General features: G+C 36.3%; 1 protein-coding gene across 2 annotated transcripts in view; it reads left to right on the top strand.

Moving 5' to 3' along the window:
• UBXN7 (UBX domain protein 7) overlaps nucleotides 1-22952 on the top strand; it is a 60682-nt gene that overhangs the window by 21163 nt on the left and 16567 nt on the right. The window contains exons 3-8 of one of the 2 annotated variants that reach the window (XM_077767683.1): nucleotides 2186-2253; nucleotides 9677-9742; nucleotides 13182-13294; nucleotides 19530-19676; nucleotides 20889-20979; nucleotides 22066-22193. In XM_077767683.1, the coding sequence (XP_077623809.1) occupies nucleotides 2186-2253; nucleotides 9677-9742; nucleotides 13182-13294; nucleotides 19530-19676; nucleotides 20889-20979; nucleotides 22066-22193 (613 nt within the window). The remainder of the gene's footprint in view (nucleotides 1-2185; nucleotides 2254-9676; nucleotides 9743-13181; nucleotides 13295-19529; nucleotides 19677-20888; nucleotides 20980-22065; nucleotides 22194-22952) is intronic. The other variant, XM_077767684.1, reaches the window with a different exon arrangement.

Genomic DNA, 22952 nt, shown 5'->3' with positions numbered 1-22952 from the left:
TAATTAAAAATAAAACTAGTTTTGATAGATGAATGCTTTTTCCTATTAATTACATTATAATTTGACTTAGATTATTTATATTGCTAATTGATTAAGACTTGATAATGGCTCCTAATTTCTAAACTATAATTTTCACTCTTTACAGTTTACCTTTTTCTATTCCATTCTTTCATTTTGTTAGGTAGCTAACAATCTTGGGACGTATACACTTAAACATGTAGTAACCGAGTTTTCCTGTATAGGGACTACTAGTTAATCCATCCCCTATTTGATGTATTTCATCAGATTAAGGTTTGTTTTCTGAGTAATTAAACTGTCTTAGATTGAGATAATTTTATATATGCTGTAAAATGAGGTATAGCAATCATGGAAAGATTTATTTAGGTAGAAGAGGTCCTCTAAATTCTTAATTTTCTTAAGATAATAGACTAATTCTCTTTGAAAGAGGACTAATAGAGCTTCCTCTTCCTCTTATAGATGCATTGTCTATTCCTTCAGATTATTTAAATTTTGTGTGTGAGCAGTGACTGATGTACTTAACATAATTTTGAATTGCCCTTTATCCTTCATCATTTGGCTTGTTGTATTTGTCCAGCTTATTCTTTTTGTTGTTGTTGTTGGATGTTTTTGTTGACAAATGATTTCATAAAGCATGTTTTAGAGTTCCAGCTCTTTGATATCAAAAGCAGGGCCTTAAGCTCAGTTATTACTATTGGAAACACCTGAATGAAAAACATTGTAAACAGGACAGTAATAAATTTGGAACTCACTCTTCTTTTCTGTGAACATAATAAATAGAGATTAATATTTGAGTTTAAACTATAAAATAGTTAAACATATATAAAAGAGTATACACCATTTTTACAGTATTTCTAAGTGAGTATTTTTTACTGGAAGAGATGGATTATTAGTAAACTCTTTGGAGATAAACTTTGAAGAGTTTATAGGCCTTTAGAAGATGAATAATTACTTTCTCTGTTCTCTATATATGACGTCCATTTAATAAATAATCCAAGATAATACCTATATTAACCATCTTCATAACATAAAATTCACTGTTTATTTAAGCTTATTTTAATATATCTGCGATTTAATGATACATTGTTTGATGTAATAGTAATGTAATACTGCTTTTATTATGCCTATATTTTTCCATTAGCTTTTTTTTTTTTAATGTTTGTTTTGAGAGCACGTATGCTCAGGTGGGCAGGGGGGGAAGGGCAGAGAAAGATGTAGAGAGAGAATCCCAAGCAGGCTCCGTACTGTCAGCACAGAGCCCAATGTGGGCTTGATGTCGTGAACCATGATATCATTACCTGAGCTGAAATTAAGAGTTGGATGCTTAAGGGGCGCTGGGGTGGCTCAGTCGGTTAAGCATCCGACTTCAGCTCAGGTCATGATCTCACAGTTCGTGGGTTCCAGCCCCACGTTGGGCTCTGTGCTGACAGCTAGCTCAGAGCTTAGAGCCTGTTTCAGATTCTGTATCTCCCTCTCTCTCTGACCCTCGCCTGCTCACGCTTCTCTCTCTCTTTCAGAAATAAATAAAACATTTAAAAAATTTAAACAAAAAAGAGTTGGATGCTTAACTGACTGAGCCAACCAGGTGCTCCTCCATTAATTCTTTGTCTGATTTTCTGTTTTGTTTTTGGTAAGCTCCCTTTTTTCTTCTGAAAAGAATCTAGGATAAAAATCTTAAGAGGAAAGGGGCAATTTTTTTTCTTTTTCTGTTCTCTTTTTTTTAATTTAATTTTTAAAACTTATTTATTATTTATTTTTGAGAGAGAGAGAGCATAACTGAGGGAAGGGGCAGAGAGAGAGGGAAGGAGAGAATCCTAAGTAGGCTCCACTCTGCCAGCACAGAACCAGTGCAGGGCTCGAACTCACAAATTGTGAGATCATGACCTGAGCTGAAATCAAGAGTCAGACACTTAACTGACTGAGCCACCAAGAAGACACCCTTGTTCTCTTTTTTTAAGAAATCATTTGAGCCATCTGTGCCAGGTACTTTATTCTAGTTGACCTCTATATGGGAACCATCTACAGTCATTTAACACCATGGTTCCTAAAAGTCACTAAGTTTGATGTTCGTGTTAGTTGTTAATTTGAATGTATTCACAATAGTTATAGAGAGAACATGTAGCAGAAAACAGTTTTCCTTTTGATATTTTCCTACTTCTTTTGATAGAGAAGAAGTTCGTGCCCCAATTCCTCAAAAACAGGAAATATTGGTGGAGCCAGAACCTTTGTTTGGTGGTAAGTTCACCTTTTTTCCTTAGTTTTGTTGGACTCTGTTGTTATCTTTAGAGATTTAATGAAGCTATCAAAAAATGTGAAGTTTTGCTCAGAGATTATTACTTCAAGTTTAGAGTCAATTCTTACATAATTCTGTACTCCCTTCAGGAAAATTGCAGATTTGGTTCTTTCCAAGGAGAAAACCAGATTAAAAAGTTGATATTTGCTGTAGAAGGCCAAACAGTGGAAAATTAGCAAAAAGAACTACTACCTTATAATGGAAACAAATCTACCATTTAAAGACTGATTATTTTTTGTTTTTGGGGGGACTTACTTGACTGCCATATCTTTAGTGTCTTGATATGCCTTATCTTCACTCATTCTTAATTTCCAGAAGTGCTATTCCTGTTTTGAGCAAAGGAGAAAGTAATACCTAATCCATGCAAAAAATTGTGATATCAGTCTGTGTGCATAGAGAGACTATAGAAAATGGGACATTTAATTAGATTTAAAGAAAATTTATAGTTTTAGTTTAATAAGCACTGACCTTTTGCAAGCTATTTTAGGCATTAATAGGTGTATTAAAAAATGGTAACAAAGTTATAATCTGGGCAGGCAAAGTCATAGAAATGTATATTGTACACACTGAGAACAGTGATGCAGAGAAATAAGCCTATAAAAAGTTTTGTAGGTAAACTAGAATAAAGGAGAAGAAATAAATGATAAGAAAAGGATGAACAACATGATATAAACCTTTATGTTTTGATTTGAAAAAACACCTTAGTTGGAGTTTTTTTAAAGCAACTTTGACTTGGCAGCTTTGGAGTTTACTATAGTAAGAGATAACAGAATATACTGTCTAGATTCAGAAATAAAGATGGGAGGAAGAAAACTGTAAGAACTGAATATTGAAGTATAATATGGGCTTTCTGGACTTTGATTCAGCCAGTCATTGTGCTGTTAATACACAGAAGTAATAAAATATTGTTCATGATTTTTTTTCATATGAATGTTATGAATGGATTTTGGAATTGAGGGGTGATGCCCTTGGAAGCTTTATCTTTTCTTTATTGCAAAGAATAAGGCAGGATTTCTCAGTGGTGTCGACTACAGGAAATAAATTCTGTGCTGTTTTACTGTTGTAAAGAGGCCAAAGAGTTCCTATTTGAAATCCTTTCCTTTGACCTCAGGTTTGATATATAGCAAAGAGGGAGATGAGAATGACTATATAGTTACAAAGTCAGTCCTAACTTGCATATTAGATCTTATTATAACTTGATAAAGGTCTTTGGAATACCATTTTCTTCTTAGGACAGTTTTGATGTAAAGTGTGGTCTGGGTGTGAGTAACTTCATAAGTTATTTGCCTTTTTTACATTATTGACATTTGGACTGATGGTTCAAAAGCAATAATGAATCAAACTGCTGTATCTTAATTGAAACAGGGCAGTGGCACCAAACTATAAAGTCTTCACTGCTATACACTCACAATAAAAAAAAAGCCCATTTTATTTAATAATGTTCTTGATGAAGTAGGATAAATTAATTTCATTCAATCTTGACCCTTGAGTACACATTTTAAAACTATTCTCTTTTATGAAATAAGGTATGCATGAAGCACTTCTGCATACTGAAGCACTGTGGTCACTTTAAGGATAGGCACTTGTACAGTTGTTTGAGTTGTGAGCTAAACTAGTTGCTTTTGTTATGGAACATTATTTTCACTTGAAAAATTCCTGACAAACTATGGTTATTTAGACTTAGGCATTTGGCAGACATTTTCTTGAATATGAACAAAGGCCTATTGCTGCTTTAAGACAAACAACTGACATTATTTGTTACCAGTTATTTAAAAAAAAAGTTTCAGGCAGAAATTAGAATTTTAGCAAGTTGATATCCACAATTATGAGCTTGATAAGCTTCTCAATACTTAAAGCCTTTCTGATAAGATTAGTGGTGGCGTTAACAGATGGCGATTTCTAAATTATCATTGTATAGTGAAGTGCTTGGTGTTTGGAATGTTTGCAGGGAAACAAGTGTTTTGTTTTTCTTTTTTTGTTTGGTGCAAAAAGGGTGGTTTTATTAAAACACAGGGACAGGACCCATGGGCAGAAAGAGCTATGACAAATATATTCAAATGACCAGTGTACCATATTACAAAAATTGTGCATAGGTAAAAGATCTATTCAGACAGTAAGATGGATTGCACATATAAATAAATATGTATGTATATGTGTGTGTGTGTGTGTATTAGTTATCTGTTGATGTATAACAAATTGCTCCAAAATTTAGCTTCCTGAAATAACAAACCTTTGTTATCTCATAGTTTCTATGGTCCAGGAATCCAGGAGTGGCTTAGCTGGGTATCTTTGGTTAGACTTTTCTCACAAGGGTATAATCAAGGTGTCAGCCAGAGCTATAATCATCTCAAAGCTTGAATAGAGGAGGATCTCCTAAGCTTACTCATGTGGCTGTTGGTTGGCTGGAGACATCAGATCCTTACCACAGAGCAAATGAGAGAGCAATAGAAGGCAGCCCAGTATGGAAACCACTATCTTTTTGTAATCTAATCTTAGAAGTGATATCCCATCATATCACCTCTGCCACATTCTGCAGGGCATTGATCCTGTCCATGTTTAAGATATTCACACACAGGTTATAAATATCGAAGACTAGGATAATTGGAAGCCATCCTAGAGACTGCCCAGCACATAGACCAGTGGATTTTAATGGAACAAAATCAGTGCCATTTTACACTGATTATAACACACAAATTATAAGAAAGTGAAATAACCTAAATAACATGATAAGGAGAAAGTTTTAGTGTCAGGATCGAAGATTAAATGAGCTACAACATTCCCTTAAGCCAAAGTCTAATCCAGAGCAAGGCCCTAATTCTCTACACTTCTATGAAGGCTGAGAGGTGAGGAAGGTATAGAAGAAAAATACGAAGCTAGCAGAGGTTGGTTCATAAGGTTTAAGGGAAGAAGCCATCTCCATAACATAAAAATGCAAAATGAAACAGCAAGTGCTGATATCGAAGCTATAGCAGGGTATCCAGAAGATCTAGTTTGGATAATTAACGGAGGTGGCTACACTAAGCAGCAAGTTTTCAGTGTTGACAAAACAGCCTTCTATTGGAAGAAGATGCTATGTAGGACTTCCATAGGTAGAGAGGAGAAGTCAGTGCTTCAGATCTTCAAAGGAGAGGCTGGCTCTGTTGTTCAGGGCTAATGCCGCTGGTGACTTGAAGTTGAAGCCAGTGCTCATTTACCATTCTGAAAATCCTAAGGCCCTTAAGCATTATGCTAAATCTGCTCTTCGTGAGCTCTGTAATTGGAAAAACAATGCCTGGATGACAGTGCATCTGTTTACAATGTGGTATACCAAATATTTAAGCCCACTGTTGAGACCTGCTCAGAAAAAAAGATTTCTTTTCAAAATATGACTGCTCGGTGACAACACACCTGGTCAGTCTAAGAGCTCTGATGGTAACGTCCAACAAGATTAATGTTGTCATCTTGCTTGCTAACACAACATCTGTTCTGCAGCCCCTGGATTAAGGAGTAATTTTACTTTCAAGTCTTATTATTTAAAAACTCTATATATCTCATAAGGCTGTAGACAGTGATTCTTCTGATCGATCTGGGCAATGTACATTGAAAACCTTATAGAAAGGATTTACCATTCATTCTAGATGCCACTAAGAACATTCATGATTCATAGAAAGTGGTCAAAATAACATTAACAAGAATTTGGAAGCATTTGATTCTAACCCCTCATGGTTGGTTTGGGACTTCAAGACTCCAGTGGAGGAAGTAACTGCAGATGCAGTAGAAATAGCAAGAGAACTAGAATTAGAAGTAGAGCCTGAAGATATATGCTGCAATCTCATGATAAAACTTGAATGGATGAAGAGTTGCTTCTTAGGGATAAGCAAAGAAAATGGTTTCTTGAGATGGAAGCTACTCCTGGTAAAGATACTATGAAGATTGTTGAGATGATAACAAAAGATTTAGAATATTACATAAACTTAGTTGATAAAGTAGTGGCAGGGTTTAAGAGGGTCAGCTCCAGTTCTTGAAAAAGTATTAATTGGGGTGCCTAGGTGGCTCAGTTGGTTAAGCCTCCAACTCAGGTCATGATATCACGGATCTCAGAGCCTGGAGCCTGTTTCAGATTCTGTGTCTCCCTCTCTCTGACCCTCCCCTGCTCATGCTGTCTCTCTCTCTCTCTCAGAAATAAATAAAACATTTTAAAAAATTAAAAAAAATTTTTAAGTATTAATTTTTTAAAATAATCCTTGCACCCAATGTGGGGCTCAAACTCATGACCGTGAGATCAAGAGTTGTATACTCTACTGACTGAGCCAGGCGCCCCTTTATTCACTCCCAATTTTGAAAGAAGTTCCTCTCAAATGCTGTCAGACAACATTGTATGCTGCAGAAAAATCATTTGTCAAAATGAGCCAATTTATGCAGGAAACTTTATTATCTTAAGAAGTTGTCACAGCTACCCCAACTTCAGCAACCACTGCAGTCACTCAGCAGCCATCAACATAGAGGCAAGACCCCCCACCAGCAAAATAAAAATTACAACTTGATGAAAGTTCCAACAATGATTAGCATTTTTTAGCAGTAAGTTATTTTTTTAAATTGTATTTTAGAGATAGCACGAGTGGGGTATAGGGGGAAGAGAACGAGAGAATCCTAAGCAGGCTCCATGCCTAGTGCAGAGCTTGATGCCTACATCAAGATCTAGATCCCATGGCCCTGGGATCATGACCTGAGCTGAAACCAAGAGTTGAACACCCAACTGATTGAACCACCCAGGTGCCCGAGCAAGAAACGTTTTTTAAATTAATGTGTACATTTTAAGAAACATAGTGCTATTGCACATGTAATGGACTACAGTATACAGTTGTCCCTTGAACAACTCAAGGGTTAGGGGAGCAGACTCCCAAGCAGTTGAAAATCTGCATATAACTTTGACTCTCCCCAAATTTAATAGCCTGTAGTTGGCTAGAAGCCTTACCAATAACATAAACAGTTGATTAACACATATTTTGTATGTTATATATATCATATCCTGTATTCTTAACAGAAAAGTAAGCTGGAGAAAAAATGTTATAAATTGTAAGAGAAGAACTGTATTGTATTTGTTGAAATATCTGCATATAAGTAGAGCCTTGTAGTTCAAATCTGTATTATTCAGTGGTCTACTTTAGTGTAAACATAACTTTTATATGTACTGGGAAGTCGAAAATTTATTTGACTCATTTTAATGCAATATTTCCTTTATTGTGGTAGTCTGAAACCGAACTTAACATTATCTCTGAGGCTAGAGGTATGTTGTGTATGGACTGAAGAGAGGTTCTTTGGTCCGTTTTATGGGGTTTTTTTTTTAAGAGAGAGAATGAGCAGGGGAGAGGAGAGAAGGGGGAGGAGAGAGAGAGAATCTTAACTAGGCACCATGCTCAGTGCAGAGCCCAATGCAGGGCTCAATCTCATAACAGTGAGAGCATGACCTCAGCCTAAACCAAGAGTCAGACACTTAACTGATTGAGCCACCCAGGCACCCCTTTTATTATTTTTTTTCTGAAGAGAGATTCTAGGTTAGACTTGCCATAAATGAGGAGGAAACAAATGGGAGCAGATAATGAGCCCAAGCAATAAAAGGGGTCGGGTCCAAGGCTAGCAAAAGAGGAAGTAGGAGACATCAGGTTCCTAATAGAGAAGGGCTAAAGTGGGAAGAGAGTGGGTATGTGTGTGTGAAATAAAGTAGAATATTGAGTGGCCTGCCTTTGGCAGCTTTAAAAGTAGAAGAAAACTATCTTTTATATGCTACTTCCACAATCATAATATGCTCTTTTTAGGCAGCCATTCTATGCCTTATCCTCTGATACCCTTACTTTCTTAATTGTTATGGTTAAAAAGTATCTGATAATGAGTTTTAAGAAGGCATTATTTGAGAAGCCATATTATTCTTGCCAGAAGCATACATTTGAAATAGGAACTCTTGATTAAAAATAGTTCCAAGAGAAGTAACACTCCCTGCTGCTTGAAGGGAGGAGAAAATACTACACTACTCAAATTATAAAATTTTCAATTAAAAAACATTCAATATAAGTAAAATTCAATACAGAACTGAAACATGGAAGTTTCTTTCTCTTTTTCTTAATCAAATCTCTTTTCCTAGAGATAATATTGTGATTCTTTAATATAAATACACAAAGTACATAAATTCTATATAGACAGATAGTACTTTAAACAAAAACAAGTTTTTTGGGGCGCCTGAGTGGCTTAGTCGGTTAAGCGTCCGACTTTCGCTTAGGTCATGACCTCGCGGTTCGTGGGTTCGAGCCCCGCCTCGGGCTCTGTGCTGACTGCCAGCTCGGAGCCTGGAGCCTGTTTCAGTCTGTGACTCCCTCTCTCTCTGACCCTCCCCTGCTCACGCTGTCTCTCTCTCTCTCCTAGAAATAAATAAAACATTAAAAAATTAAAAAAATAACAACAACAAAAACAAGTTTTTAAAATATATGGTTCTGCATTTTGCTTTTTATTCCGTTGTTCTTAGAAAGAATTATATAATAACATACACAGACTTTTGGGAAAGATGCTTTGACATGGGGTGGAGGACTTTTATACTTTGTATCTAATCTTACTGGCCAGTTTATCATTTATTAACATGAAGCATTGTTCTGTTTACATGCTGGCCAGGCATGCCATAAGCCAATTTAATAATTATTACCCATATTTTAAGAATTGTTAAGTATCCTTGTTTATTAAAATATATTTAAGTGATCTGGCAAATGATCTGAACAAATACATATAGGAAGATAACGTTTTTATTATTGCTTTCTAAACTTCATCTATAAAATACTTAAGGATTGGGTAATAGGCACTATACTGAGTATCAGAAGCCCTTGGTTCTGTTCACTTTTCTCTCATGAAACCATTGTGTAATTGGAAAAAGATTTTTTTCCAAATTTAAAAATGTTTTTGGTGTTTTATAATTCTACCTGTGTATCCACTCACAAAGAATATATAATATTATGGTTTAGAAGCTAGGTGCTTACTCAGGTGTCACTCCAAAGCATAATCCGATTCCTTAGGCTAACCTAAATTTGATATTTGCAGTATGTATGTAGCTTCATCACCAGGGGGAGTCATCCTCAAATTCTTCTTTCTTCCTGTCTTTTATGTAAGTTTGGTTAAGTCTTGTAACTGGGCCTTAATTTTCTTATTTGTAAAACAAAACAGGCTGAAGATGGTTGAGTTTTTGTATATGAATGACTTAAAGGTTTTTAAATATTTTATTTTTTGAAGAGGGCACCTTTATAAATCAATGAGTGTTTTAAAACATACAGATAAGGAAGCTTTTAGAGTTGTTTCAAAATTAAGATTTAAATTTCTGTATCAATTCTATTTTTTTTTCCCCTAAAGCACCTAAAAGACGACGGCCTGCACGTTCAATATTTGATGGTTTTCGAGATTTTCAAACTGAAACTAGTAGGTATCTTGGGCCAGTTTATTATTTCTCTCTTCCTTCTCTTCTTCTCTTCCCTCACTCTTCCACGTAGAAAACCACAAGTTGGTAAAGCACCATATACTCTGTTACATGTNTCGGGCTCTATGCTGACTGCCAGCTCAGAGCCTGGAGCCTGTTTCAGTCTGTGACTCCCTCTCTCTCTGACCCTCCCCTGCTCACGCTGTCTCTCTCTCTCCTAGAAATAAATAAAAAACATTTAAAAAAAAATAAATAAAATTATTTTAGAGAGAGAGTGCATGTGAGTTGGGGATAGAGGCAGAGAGAGAGAGAAAGAAAGAAAGAATCTCAATCAGCCTCCATGCTTAGCACAGACCCCAACGTGGACCTTGATCCCATGACCCCTGGATCATGACCTGAGCTGAAATCAAGAGCTGGACACTCAACTGACTAAGCCACCGAGGCACCTCACAAATCACCTTAAATTAAAAACAAATTTTATTTCATATTATTATTATTATTATTTTAGAGAGAGTGCGTGAGCGACAGAGAAGGAGAGAGTCCCAGGCGTGTGCTGTACCTGAGCACAGAGCCAGACTTGAGGCTCAATTTCATGACCATGAGACCTGAGCCGAAATGAAGAGTTGGATGCTCAGCTGACTAAACCACCCAGGCACCTCAGGAATCACCTTATTTTATTTTATATTATTTTATTTCATTTCAATTCTATTTATTACATTTATTTTTTTCTTTATTTTGAGAGAAAGAAAGAGAGCAAGTAGGGGAGGGTCAGAGAGAGCAGGAGACAGAATTCTAAGTAGACTGTGCTGGCAGCACAAAGCCCAACACAGGGCTTGAACTCATGAACTGTGAGAACATGACCTGAGCTGAAATCAGGAGTTGGATGCCCAACTGATTGAGCCACCCAGGCACCCTTGAATCACCTTATTTTAAAAGGAAATTATGAATTCAGTCTGTGATTGTTACTAACTTCTCCTTGAGCTGAATTGTTCCAAATGCTAACCTAACTAGTGATAGAATAATAAGACTGATGGAGAAATATAAGAAATCTGGTAATTTACAAAGTTAATCAGCTTTTGTAAAATTTTTTTTTAATGTTTTATTTATTTCTAGGAGAGAGAGAGAGACAGCGTGAGCAGGGGAGGGTCAGAGAGAGAGGAAGTCACAGACTGAAACAGGCTCCAGGCTCTGAGCTGGCCGTCAGCACAGAGCCCGACGCGGGGCTCGAACCCACGAACCGCGAGATCATGACCTATGCGAAAGTCGGACGCTTAACTGACTAAGCCACCCAGGCGCCCCAACCAAGTTAATCAGCTTTTGAATGAGCACTTAAATGTTGACTGTAATAAAAGAAAAATATGGTTTCCCATAAGGTCTTGATGTCTCACCTCACCTCCTCACCTCATAATGGATAGTACCAGGTAGACAAGAAATAAGAAGTGTTGGCAATGATGTAGAGAATAGGGAACCCTTGTGCACTGTTGACGGGATTGCAGATTGGTGCAGCATATGGAAATGAATATGGAGGTTCTCAAAAAATTAAAAATAACAATACCATATGACTCAATAATTACAATTCTTGGTATTTGTCCTCAGAAAACAAGAAATTTGTGCCCCTGTGTTTATTGCAACATTATTTTCAGTAGCCAAGATATGGAAGCAACCTAAGTGCCCATCAGTAGATGAATGGATAGAAAAGATATGGAATAACACAATGGAATATCATTCAATCACAAAAAAGAATGAAACCGGGGCGCCTGGGTGGCTTAGTTGTTTGGGAGTCCGACCTTGGCTCAGGTCATGATCTCAAGGTTTGTGCTGACAGCTCAGTGCCTGGAGCCTGCTTCAGATTCTCTCCCTCTTTCTCTGCCCCTCCCCCACTCATGCGCTCGCGCTCTCTCTCTCTCTCTCTCTCTCTCTCTCCTTCAGAAATAAACATTAAAAGAAAAAATGAAACCTTGCCATTCATAGCAACATGTTTGGACCTTGAGGATATTATGCTAAGTGAAATAAGTCAAAGAAAGAGGAATACCATATGATTTCACTTACATGTGGAATCTAAAAAAACATGAACAAGCAAGCAAAAAGAGACTCCTCTGTGCAGGGAATAAATTGGTAGTTGCCAAAAGGCAGTGAAAGGATAGGTGAAATAGATGAAGAGGATTAAGAGGTTCAACCTTCTAGTTATAAGGGGAGCCTAGGTGGCTTAGTCGGTTAAGCATCTGACTTGATTTCGGCTCAGGTCATAATCGCAGGATGGTGAGATCAAGCCCCATGTCAAGCTGTGCTGGGTGTGGAGTCTACTTAAGATTTTCCATCTCCGTCTGATCCTCCCTCCCCCCCAACACACCACTTGCATTCATGCATGTGGGTCTTCCCTCTTTCTCTCTCTTTCTCAAAAAAAGAGAAAAAGTTATGGTATGAAAACTACAACATTGGGAATATAGTCAGTTAATACTGTAATAATTTGGTGACAAAGGTAACTACATTGACAGTGATAAGCATTTTGTAATGTATATTAATTGTTGAATCACTATGTTATACACCTTAAAAGTAAAAGAATATTGTGTCACCTATATTTTAACTTAAAACAGTAATTGAATAATTGGCAAAAAAAAAAAAAAGATCTTGATAGCTGTCAGTTTAAAGGAATAACCATAATAAAAATGGATTATTGTTGTGTATTGAAAAACAGAACAGGAAAAACCCACACCACCCAAAGCAGCCACTATTAACGTTTTGGCTACAGTTGTTTAGAATAGGTTTATATCTTTCTGTGGAGTATGTCAGAATTATATTCTTGGCTTTATTCTTTTAGAGGATTTAGTACTGAGTCAGCAATGGAATCTTAAAGAAAAGGAAAATTGTTTAGAGAATATATGGAAAACTGTTTGACCATGCTTGATTTTGTAGTTGATTTATAATGAGCTCACTGAAGCACAGATAGGTCTTGTAACTTTGGAGAGAGTTGAAGGAGAACCCAGACTAACTCCAGCCATCCAGGGAAGCCTGTGTACTTCTAGGAGAAGGTGACAACAGTGTGGTGGTGTTCTCTTACTGCCAGAATCTTTAAAGATTGGGAATGTAGCTAGAAACCGCAGATACATTAGGATCACTGAACTTCATAAATGGAGATGGAGTTTTCCCTCTGCTAAAGTTGGTTTAGAATTTGAAAAGGAAATCTTTTCATTTGGTGACTCTATTATAATTTCAGCTTTTATTGTTCATTACATTTGGATTGAGAAGATCACTAAGTCTTAAGACTCCCTCCCCACTTTGCTTTGTTTTTGTTTTTGTTTTGTTTCAGAATCAGCATTAGATATTTGCATTCGGGGTCAACCATGTTGTTAGTAATTCTTGCAATTCATGTTTTTTTAATTTCTAGATTCATGACTTTTATTTTCTGGCTAACTGAAAGTTCCTTATCATCCTGTGTTGCAGTTCGGCAAGAACAGGAATTAAGAAATGGAGGAGCAATAGATAAGAAACTAACTACCCTTGCAGATCTATTCCGGCCACCCATTGATTTGATGCATAAAGGCAGCTTTGAAACAGTAAGTTGTTGGAAATTTTAAGCCTTAGGTATGAATCCTTTTGCATTTTCAATGCCATTTTTTTCTTTCTAAGAACAGAAGTTTCCAGCGTATAGAGAATTGGCATCTTAATAAGTATGACACAAGTATGAGATACTAAAAGGGTTACATTGATTTATATTTCTGCCAGCAGTATATGAGATGATTTGATAAAATCCTTATTACCCTTGTGTGGTATCACTTTAGAATCTTTGCCATTTTGGTAGCTTTTGGGAAAAAAAAATCTTAATTTTTTTTGGTTTGTATGTATATTTGATTACTACTGAGACTAGTGTGCCTGTGTTTATTGGCCATTTGTGAATTATAGGTATCTTTTGCCCATATTTCTATGGGGATCTTACTGTATTTTAAAAGAGTATCTCTGTAGTTGCAGAATATATTCTCCTTCAGTTCTTGGTTTTAATTTGGCTAAAGCCAAAGAAAACCTTTCCAAAGCAAGCTTATTTGATTGCCTGCTAAAGTATAAGCTTAATGAGGGCAGGGACAACATGTTTCTTTTTGTTTTGGTAATCATTGGAAACCAGTTTATGGTATTTTATAGAAACATAATATTTGTTAAACAAATGAGCTTAGTTAGGATTTTATTTATTGTTTATTTATTTTAGTCAAATAAATATTCAGTAGCTTTTATTTTTTAATTTTTTAATAGTTTATTGTCAAGTTGGCTTCAGTATAACACCCAGTGCTCATCCCCACAAGTGCCCTTCTCCATGCCCATCATCCCCCGTCCCCTCCACCCCTCCCCCAAGTTAGGATTTTAAATATCCTTCTCTTGAAGTGTTCAGACGGCTCCTTGTGTGTGTTGATTAGCATGTTCATGCTCTTTTGAATCAGAATAGCATTTCCATAGATGTAAATCGCTTAAATTTTAGGTAAGTCTTATCTGTTAGGATAAAGTGGGCCAAACAATAATCACAGAAATGAAGTTTGTAGCTACATATTTGGAAGTGAGTTATGATTTTTTTTTTTTTTTTTACAAATAGTTTATTGTCAAGTTGGTTTCCATATAACACCCAGTGCTCATCCCCAAAAGTGCCCTCCTCCATGCCCATCTCCCCCCTCTCCCCCCACACCCATCAGTCCTCATTTTCTTCTCAGCATTCAAGAGTCTCTCATAGTTTGCCTCTCTCCCTCTCCCCCACTATTTCCCCGCTTCTTCTCCCCCATGGTCCTCTGTTAAGTTCCTCCTAATCCTCCTATACGTGCAAACATATGATATTTGTCCTTCTCTGCCTGACTTACTTCACTCAGCATAACACCCTCAAGGTCCAATGATTGATTTTTTTAAAAGATTTTGTACTTTGACATATCCAATAGTAGCCTAAATGAAATACTGAGGATTAAACATTTAACTGTAAGCCTGATCTTCAGTTTTAATTTTCTGAATTGTAAAACCTCAAAGTGTTTGGCGGCAAGTAACAGAAAATCCAAATGATGGTGATTTGACCAACAAGCATTTCTTTTTGTCATGTAAATTAGACTAGAATTGAGGGAGTTTTTGGTGTTCATTAGTCAGCTCAAAGATGTTTTCTTTCATTGCCTGGTGATCTTAATATGGTAGCTGCCTATCCTCTCTACTGTTCTGGTGATAATTCAGCCATTGAGAGAGAATAGCAGCAATATGAACAACAAAAAGGATCAGAGTTTGTTTTGCCATGTTTCCCATTTTTGATAGCTTCTGAGTTGCTCAGGGCTGAATGAAATACTCTGAGCTTGATTTCATTTGATCACTTTGGGCTCATAAAAGCAGTTACTTTGCTGTTTGTTCGTTGAGGGAAAATATGAATCTTTTTCATCTTGTCCTCTAAGTTTGATTCACTTTAAGTTATATGACCTGATTATTCACAGGAATTTATCTTTTATTTACTGATAATACTAATCTTTATTGTTTACAAGTCTTTATGACATAAACACTCCCACAAAAGGTAGGCATTTAATTATGGCTAGTGATAAATTCATTAGTTTATAAAAATTAGGGAGGTAATATACAAAAGTCACTGAAGATTAAGGAGATGAAATGTTAAAAGTTAGAGGGACACTCTGGCAGCTCAGGCAGAAGCCATAGGTTTGGGCACCATTTTAGATCTAGATTTGAGCTAGAGTCTTACAGGTTTAAAACTGGGCTTTCTTAGTGTAACTAGAGGTGGAGTATGTTCAAGTGTTCTGGTTCATGCTAACCAAATGAGAGACTGACTGATTCACTTGGTCACACAGTAACTATTTATCTTACAGTTATACCTTCTGTTATAAGGTCTTGTTGTAGGTAATGGGGATTATATTTGTTGGGTTAAAGATTTGACGACTTATGAGAGAGACTAGGAAGAAAAACAGCTTAAACAAGGTACAAGTCCAGATTGTTAGTGGTTCTGCTGTATGAAGTTATTAGGAGTGGAATTTTTTTCTGTATTTCACTGTTGTTCCCTAGGTCTTGCTTGCTTCTGTTCATAGGATTCAAGATGTCTCACCACCTTGTTTGCTTTCCAACCAATAATGAAGGGGGGAGGGGCACACTTTTTCTCTTTAAAGGCACAACCTAAAAGTTGTACATATCACTTCTGTTCACATCCTATTAAGCAGAACTCAACAACATAGCCACACCTAGCTGCAGAGGACACTAGGAAATCCAAATGCTTAGCAAAAATTGGATGGAGGTTCTGTTGGAGGGAGAAGGGGGAAATGGGTATTTGGTACCCATAAGCAGTTTCTGCCATAGGAAGATAGTGATAAACAAATTTATAGAAAGTTCTTGCCATCAAAGAGTTTATAATCTAGGGGGAGAAACAGACTATAAACAAATAAAAAACAAATACTATATAATCTATATTTAGTGTATATATATTTTATATGTATATTTGATATGTATATATAGAAAGAGAGAGGCAGAAGGGGAGGGAAAGAGGAAGAAAAATTTCAGGTTATAGTAGTTGCTGAGAGAAAGAAAAATAGAATAAGGGAAGGAGGGAGGGCTATTTTTTTTTTTTTAATGTTATTTTTGAGAGTGCAAGAGAGGGGCAGGGAGAGAGGATCCCAGCAGGCTCAGCACTGTCAGTGCCTGAGTGGCTCAATTGGTTAAGTGTCCAACTCCTGATTTCGGCTTAGGCCCTGATCTGACAATTCGTGGGATCAAGCCCTGCATCGGGCTCTGTGTTGACCATGCAGAGCCTGCTTGGGATTCTCTCTCTCTCTCTCTCTCTCTCTCTCTCTCAAAATAAATAAATAAACTTTTTTTTTTAAAGGTACAAGTGTTCTTAATGGAAATTAAAAGCAAGGTTAATTTCACATACATGTTTCACATATATGTCTATAATTGTGATAGGACAGAACTGTGATAGAACAGAACTTTTAGATAGTAAGATCAGGGAAGATTATGAAAGGATGAGATTTGATAGAAACCTGAACAGAGTGAAGGGCTATGAATCGTAGGAAAGGTACTGATAGTGGAAAAACTTAGGCCTGTTTCTGATACAGCCAAGAAAACCAGTGTAGCTAGAGCTAAGTGAGCATAGCACTTAGGATGAATGATCTGACCTGGGCAACGAAACATTTCTTAGGTTTTCTTATTTCTCCACTAGCCCATGAGTTCCATGAACACAGGGACTTTGTTTTATTTACTGTTCCACAGTGGCTGGGAGAGTTTCTGGCACATGGTTGGCCCTCATTAAATCTTTGTTAATGATTGAATGGCATAATCTGGAGTACATTGTATAGAAAGAGTCAGAACAATTTCCCTGATATTCCTTATTTTAATAAAAAATGCATATTTGTTAAAGTTGCCATTCAGTTACACATGCACCTAGTCCTAATTACTAAGAGGAATTTAAAAAGTACTTGCTAGAAATGTGGACAAAAATAATTAACATTTCCGTAAAAAGGTACTGTGTATATTTTAACATTTCCTTCTTAGCATTCATTTTTTATATATATATCATTTTATTGAAACAAATGATTTTTCCTCTATATCCTTATTTTTCATACTTTCCTGATCTGTCTGGGACTGAGAGAGAGAGGTTAGTCTTTACTGTTTCCCCCTTGTCTTGATAAATCCCATCACATACCTCTCTGTTTGGTATAACCATATTTACCTTGCATCTCTCTGTAATGGCTTTTAAATATTGACTCAACAGCCTAACAGATTCCAAGAGGGAAGATTCATCATTGTCCCATGGTCCACTTACACCTCTAGCCCTTGACTCATATAATTTGTATACTAAGTGAGATTGTGTTAAGACTCTCTTATAGTTAGTCCAGACATTGTTGCTTTGCATGAAGTTTGTATCTTCTGTGGCTCCTTTCTTATAGCAGTAGTTTCTTAATAGATCTTCAGGTGTTTTGCTGTTATAAGGTTTTGACCCAATGTAAGCTTCATGAAGGCAGGGGTTTTGTGTTTTGGTAACTGCTATAACCCAGCATCCATAACTGTACCTGAAACATAATAAATACTCAAATACTTGATGAATGAATGAATCTGATCAATGAAAGCATAAATGTGAATAAATGAATTTTTAAAAAAAACAAATCAAATGACTCTGCATCATTTTTAAACTCTGAACTTTTTAAAATTTATTTTTGAGGGGACGCCTGGGTGGCTCAGTCAGTTAAGTGTAGCTCAGGTCATGATCTCACGGTTCACAAGTTCGAGCCCCACATCCGACTCTGTGCTGACAGCTCAGAGCCTGGAGTCTGCTTCGGATTCTGTGTCTCCCTCTCTCTCTCTGTTCCTTCCCTTCTCTTTCTCTGTCTCAAAAAGAAAGATTTAAAAAATAAAACTTATTTTGACAGAGAGAGAGAGCACACAAGCTGAGGAGGGGCAGAGAGAGACAGAGGATCCAAAGCGGGTCTCTGCACTTAAAGCAGAGAGCTGACGTGGGCTCAAACCCATGAACCGTGCTGTCATGACCAGACCTGAGATCCGACGCTTAAATGTCTGGCCACCTGGGCTCCCCTGGACTTTTATTATTTTTTATTTTATACATTTTTTTCCTTGTCAAGTGTTAAAGTTGAGGCAGATGTAAATTTACCCTGTGTGTTAATTTTTTCTTTATTCTCAAATAGTTTTTTTCCATTAAGGGTATAATTACTTATTATTTATTAAATCTGTATGCATGCTATAGGTGAGAAAGTAAGTAGGGCACTACTGCCTCCTAGAAGCAAGGAGTTACTATATTTGTATGCTTTAAAATAAGTCTATGACCAGTTAAATACAGCTTCCTGGCTCAAATACATTGATACTTCTTTTTAGAACTTGGGTTTTCACTTATAGATTCAGTAGTGAATATTAAAAAATGATTTTCTCTGGAGGATTCATATAAAAAAATAGGATAACAGTATTTTCAAGACGTGTAAACCTTAAAACAGAAGGTATTCTTAGTTTTGCATTCTGTGATACTTCTAAGATATTATATGCTTTCTAATTGTTATTCATCTGAGTTAACTGATTCTTAAGATTTTCCCATGTCAAATTGATTAGGAAGAGAATATTATTCTAGGACAAAACTATTCAAAACTATGGCTTTCATTTCAGTACTTGTGCAGAGGTTTGAGGTAGCATTTGCTCATTTGCTTTTCTGCCATTCTTTTCCTGTTCACCAACATATCTTAGGTCTTTGTGGTGATGAGGAACTGTGAGGCAAAAAGTACTCACTCATGATTGATATTTGTACTATACACTGGGGAGTCTTGGAGATCATTCTGAAATAGTCTGTGATCCTGTGATCTCTTTTTTTTTGAAATCCGCTCTTCAGAATAATAACCCCAAGGGAAGAAACCCTCAGCAGCTTTTACTGAAATGTTTAGGGTAATTCTATAAAATAGCAATAGATGGCTTACAGCTTACATTTGTTTAAAAGGAGAGAGATTTGTGGATAGGGATTGGAAGAGACAATATGATAGAATTACATGACTTGTCAACCTTGTTTGTGGAATCTTTTTTAGGTAAAGATGTTTAAATGTACAAAAGAAATCTAGCCATTAGAACAATAACACTGTAGAAATAAAAAGCAGTTCATTTAAATTTGAAAAAATGGACCTTATAATTCTATACATGTGCTCAAATTAATGTGTAGATACTGAAAACTCTAGATGTCATATTTGAGAAAAAATTTAGTATTTATATGAAGACAGCTTCTGAATTCTGATACATATCAGTTACCAAGTAGAAAATGTTTCTAACAAATGTTGTATAACTTTACTCTTACAGGCCAAAGAATGTGGCCAGATGCAAAATAAGTGGCTAATGATAAACATTCAAAATGTACAAGACTTTGCATGCCAGTGCCTCAACCGTGATGTATGGAGCAATGAAGCTGTAAAGAATATTATCCGGGAACATTTCATTTTCTGGCAGGTGAGGAGAGTGAATCAAAATTTTTGTAGTATTTTACTTTTGTAGTATGAGATGTTGGGGAAGAGGCATTAGGTTATAAAATGGGGGGGAAATTAACAGTTAAGTTTTGATATATGAAAAAGTAAAACCACCCATAGTGGCTGAAATGGAAAGGACAAGTGAAAATAAGGTCAGCAATGAAGAACTTCTAAGGGAAGGAGGAAAAAGAACCAAGCCATGTAAGCCATGGAATATTCATATCTCAGAAGAGTTGATATATTTTGATAGAATGTATAACTATAGTATTCAGCAAAAATACAATGTGAGCTACATAATTTTTCTAGTAGCCACATTTAAAAAGGTCAAAAGAAATAAGTGGAATTAATTTAAATATATATTTAAAATTACTTTCATGAATATGAAGGGGTTTTGTTTGGTTCTTGGTGTTAAATCTTTAAGATCTGGTGTGTATTTTATACTTAACCAGTATTGGACTAGCCACATTTCAAGTACTTCAATGCCCCATGTTCTAGAGGCTACTGTAATTGACAGTACAAATATAGAAGTTCTTGGAGTAATGGAAAAACTTTTGACTAAGGCCTGGATTTCAGCTTGAGCTTGATATGCCCATTTGTGTGTCCTTACACTTTTCATTTAGGGTCTTCCTGGTTCTAGTTTCTTTTTATATAAATTACCAAGCTAATCTTGCTCTGGTTTTTTATTTTATGAAAAATAAATTGAAAATAAAAACTTCTGAATGAACTTAATTCTTTTCCCAATGCAAGATACTGACTTGCCTGTTTTCATGTGTTAAAGGCCCCTAAATTCAATATTATTTTTCTGAATGGTTACCTTTTTATTCAGCACCTGTTGATTATCTCTTTGCCTAGCATTATGCCCAGACAGTTGAACCATATAATATATACATTGTGACTTATTAAGATTGTGTATTTTTGAAAGTCAGGAATGACCTACATGGATAGATAACTAGAACAGGAAGGGCAGTACCTCTTCTGAACTGGGAAGAGAGAAAGAACAGAGTGATATGTTTCTAAAAGTTTCCAGAGGCATTGAGGGCAGGAAGTTGAAGGAATTCACATCAGATGACTTTCATTTTCTAAGATACGAGTAAAAATCTAACATATACCAAAGGTGTTTTGGATAATTAATTGCTGTTGGTATATTTAACAAAGATATAGTTGACACTTTTTTGTAATATCAATGACTTAACAGGTTTATCATGACAGTGAAGAAGGTCAGAGATACATACAGTTTTACAAGCTAGGGGATTTTCCTTATGTTTCTATCTTGGATCCACGGACAGGTAAGATTTATGTCAGCTTAACAGCCTTTAACTTATTTATCTTTACTTATCTAAATAATTGACCTTTAATATTTGACTTGGATCTAGTTTCAGAATTATTTGTGTTTTTAAAAAATATTTATTGAGGCGCCTGGGTAGCTCAGTCAGTTGAGCGTCCTGCTTCGGCTCAGGTCATGATCTCACAGTTCGTGGGTTCAAGCCCCACGTCGGGCTCTGTGCTAACAACTAGCTCAGATCCTGGAGCCTGCTTCAGATTCTGCATCTCCCTCTCTCTGACCCTCCTCTGCTCACACTGTCTCTCTCTCTCTAAAAAATAAATAAAATGTTAAAATTAAAAAAATTTTTTTTCATTTATTTTGAGAGAGAGAGAGAGCATGAGCAGGGGAAGGGCAGAGAGAGAGAAAGAATCCCAAGCAGGCTCTGCACTATCAGTGCACTATCAGACGCAGGGCTGGATCACTAGACCATGAGATCATGACCTGAGCTGAAATCAAGTGTTGGATGCTTAACCGACTGAGCCACCCAGGCATCCCTAGAATTATTTGTAATAGTTTAGATGAAGGGTTTTTGTTCATGTGCTTGAGATATATTTAAATATCTGTGAAGTGTATATTTAGGAGTTTGTTTCTGGTAACTTTGGGAGATGGTAGTATTTTTATATTTTTGTACAGTTTGGTCCTTTGAAAGAATAACTGTTTTTATTTCTTGTCATTTTATAAGGAATCTCCTTAGGTTTTCTATCATTAAAATATTCAGATTGTTCAATGGCTAGTTGTAATCCCATCAGAGAAGCAGAGGGTAGAGTTAATTTTATTATTGAATTTCATACAGATAATGCTTTGTCTGAATCTCTTCTTAAATGGTAGTTAATGATATCAGCGGTAAAGTAGCTGCTCTGTCATGATGGCCAGGAATCTCTTCGGTTGATTATAATTAGTGTATCCTCTAGTTTATGAACATACTATGTAAGGGGTGGGGGCTGTGTTCCCAGTAAATTTTAATTATGCATATGCCAAAAGAAATATTTAATGAGAATATTTGTAAAGTGTATTGATTTTATTATATATCCTGGTTTTTAATTTTTAGGTCAGAAGCTAGTAGAGTGGCACCAGTTAGATGTATCTTCTTTCTTGGACCAAGTGACAGGATTTCTGGGTGAACATGGGCAACTGGATGGACTTTCTAGCAGTCCCCCCAAAAAATGTGCCCGTTCAGTAAGTATGACTGAGGAGTGGTGATGGACAATTAAGTGTAATTGCATATAAATATCTTGTGTAAAATGTTTGAGTAAAGATAATAATATAAGTATTGGACAGTTAAGTTTGTGGCTGCACATCTTAGACACTCTCCTTATATTTTGATAATTTCCCACATAAGTGTTCTATCTTCTCAGTGAGATTATAAGATTCATATTCACAGTCTCCTTAGCAGTTAGGGTAAGGGCATGTGACTGGACCTGGATTTAGAAGTAAACAATGTGAATGTGTACCAATAGGCAGGAAGACTGATATGGCAAGCCCAGTGACAGAGGAATCCACTTCTTCAGGGGCAACGTGTCATGCCTTTTGTATCCAAGTTTAAACAGCAGTGGAAATGGTATTTTTCCTAGACAGCTTTCATGATGTAGCTGGACATTAGTACTGGTTATATAGCTTTGGGGCCTGGCTCCCTGGCCCACCCAGAGATTATTTCTGTACTTCATTTCTATAATATGCTGTTATGAGGGAGACCTGTTTGATAATTGAAATCAAGATTAATAATGAGTAAGAGACGTTCAAAGATACGGGAGTCTCATTTGGTAGTAGGAGCTATTTGGGTTTGGTGGCAGAATAAAATTAGTTTTAGAGGATATGACTTTATTTGTCTATATCATGCAGTTATGAAACCGTTCTTTAAGTTTATTACCTAGAGTAAAGTACCCACAGGCACAGCATGGTATGGGTGCTTGCCAAGAGGTGGTGTAGAATTCTTTT

Source organism: Crocuta crocuta, unplaced genomic scaffold (genome assembly GCF_008692635.1).
Source record: "Crocuta crocuta isolate KB4526 unplaced genomic scaffold, BGI_CrCroc_1.0 scaffold45, whole genome shotgun sequence".
In the NCBI taxonomy this organism is placed as follows: domain Eukaryota; kingdom Metazoa; phylum Chordata; class Mammalia; order Carnivora; family Hyaenidae; genus Crocuta; species Crocuta crocuta.
This window is presented reverse-complemented; position numbering and strand designations above follow the sequence as displayed.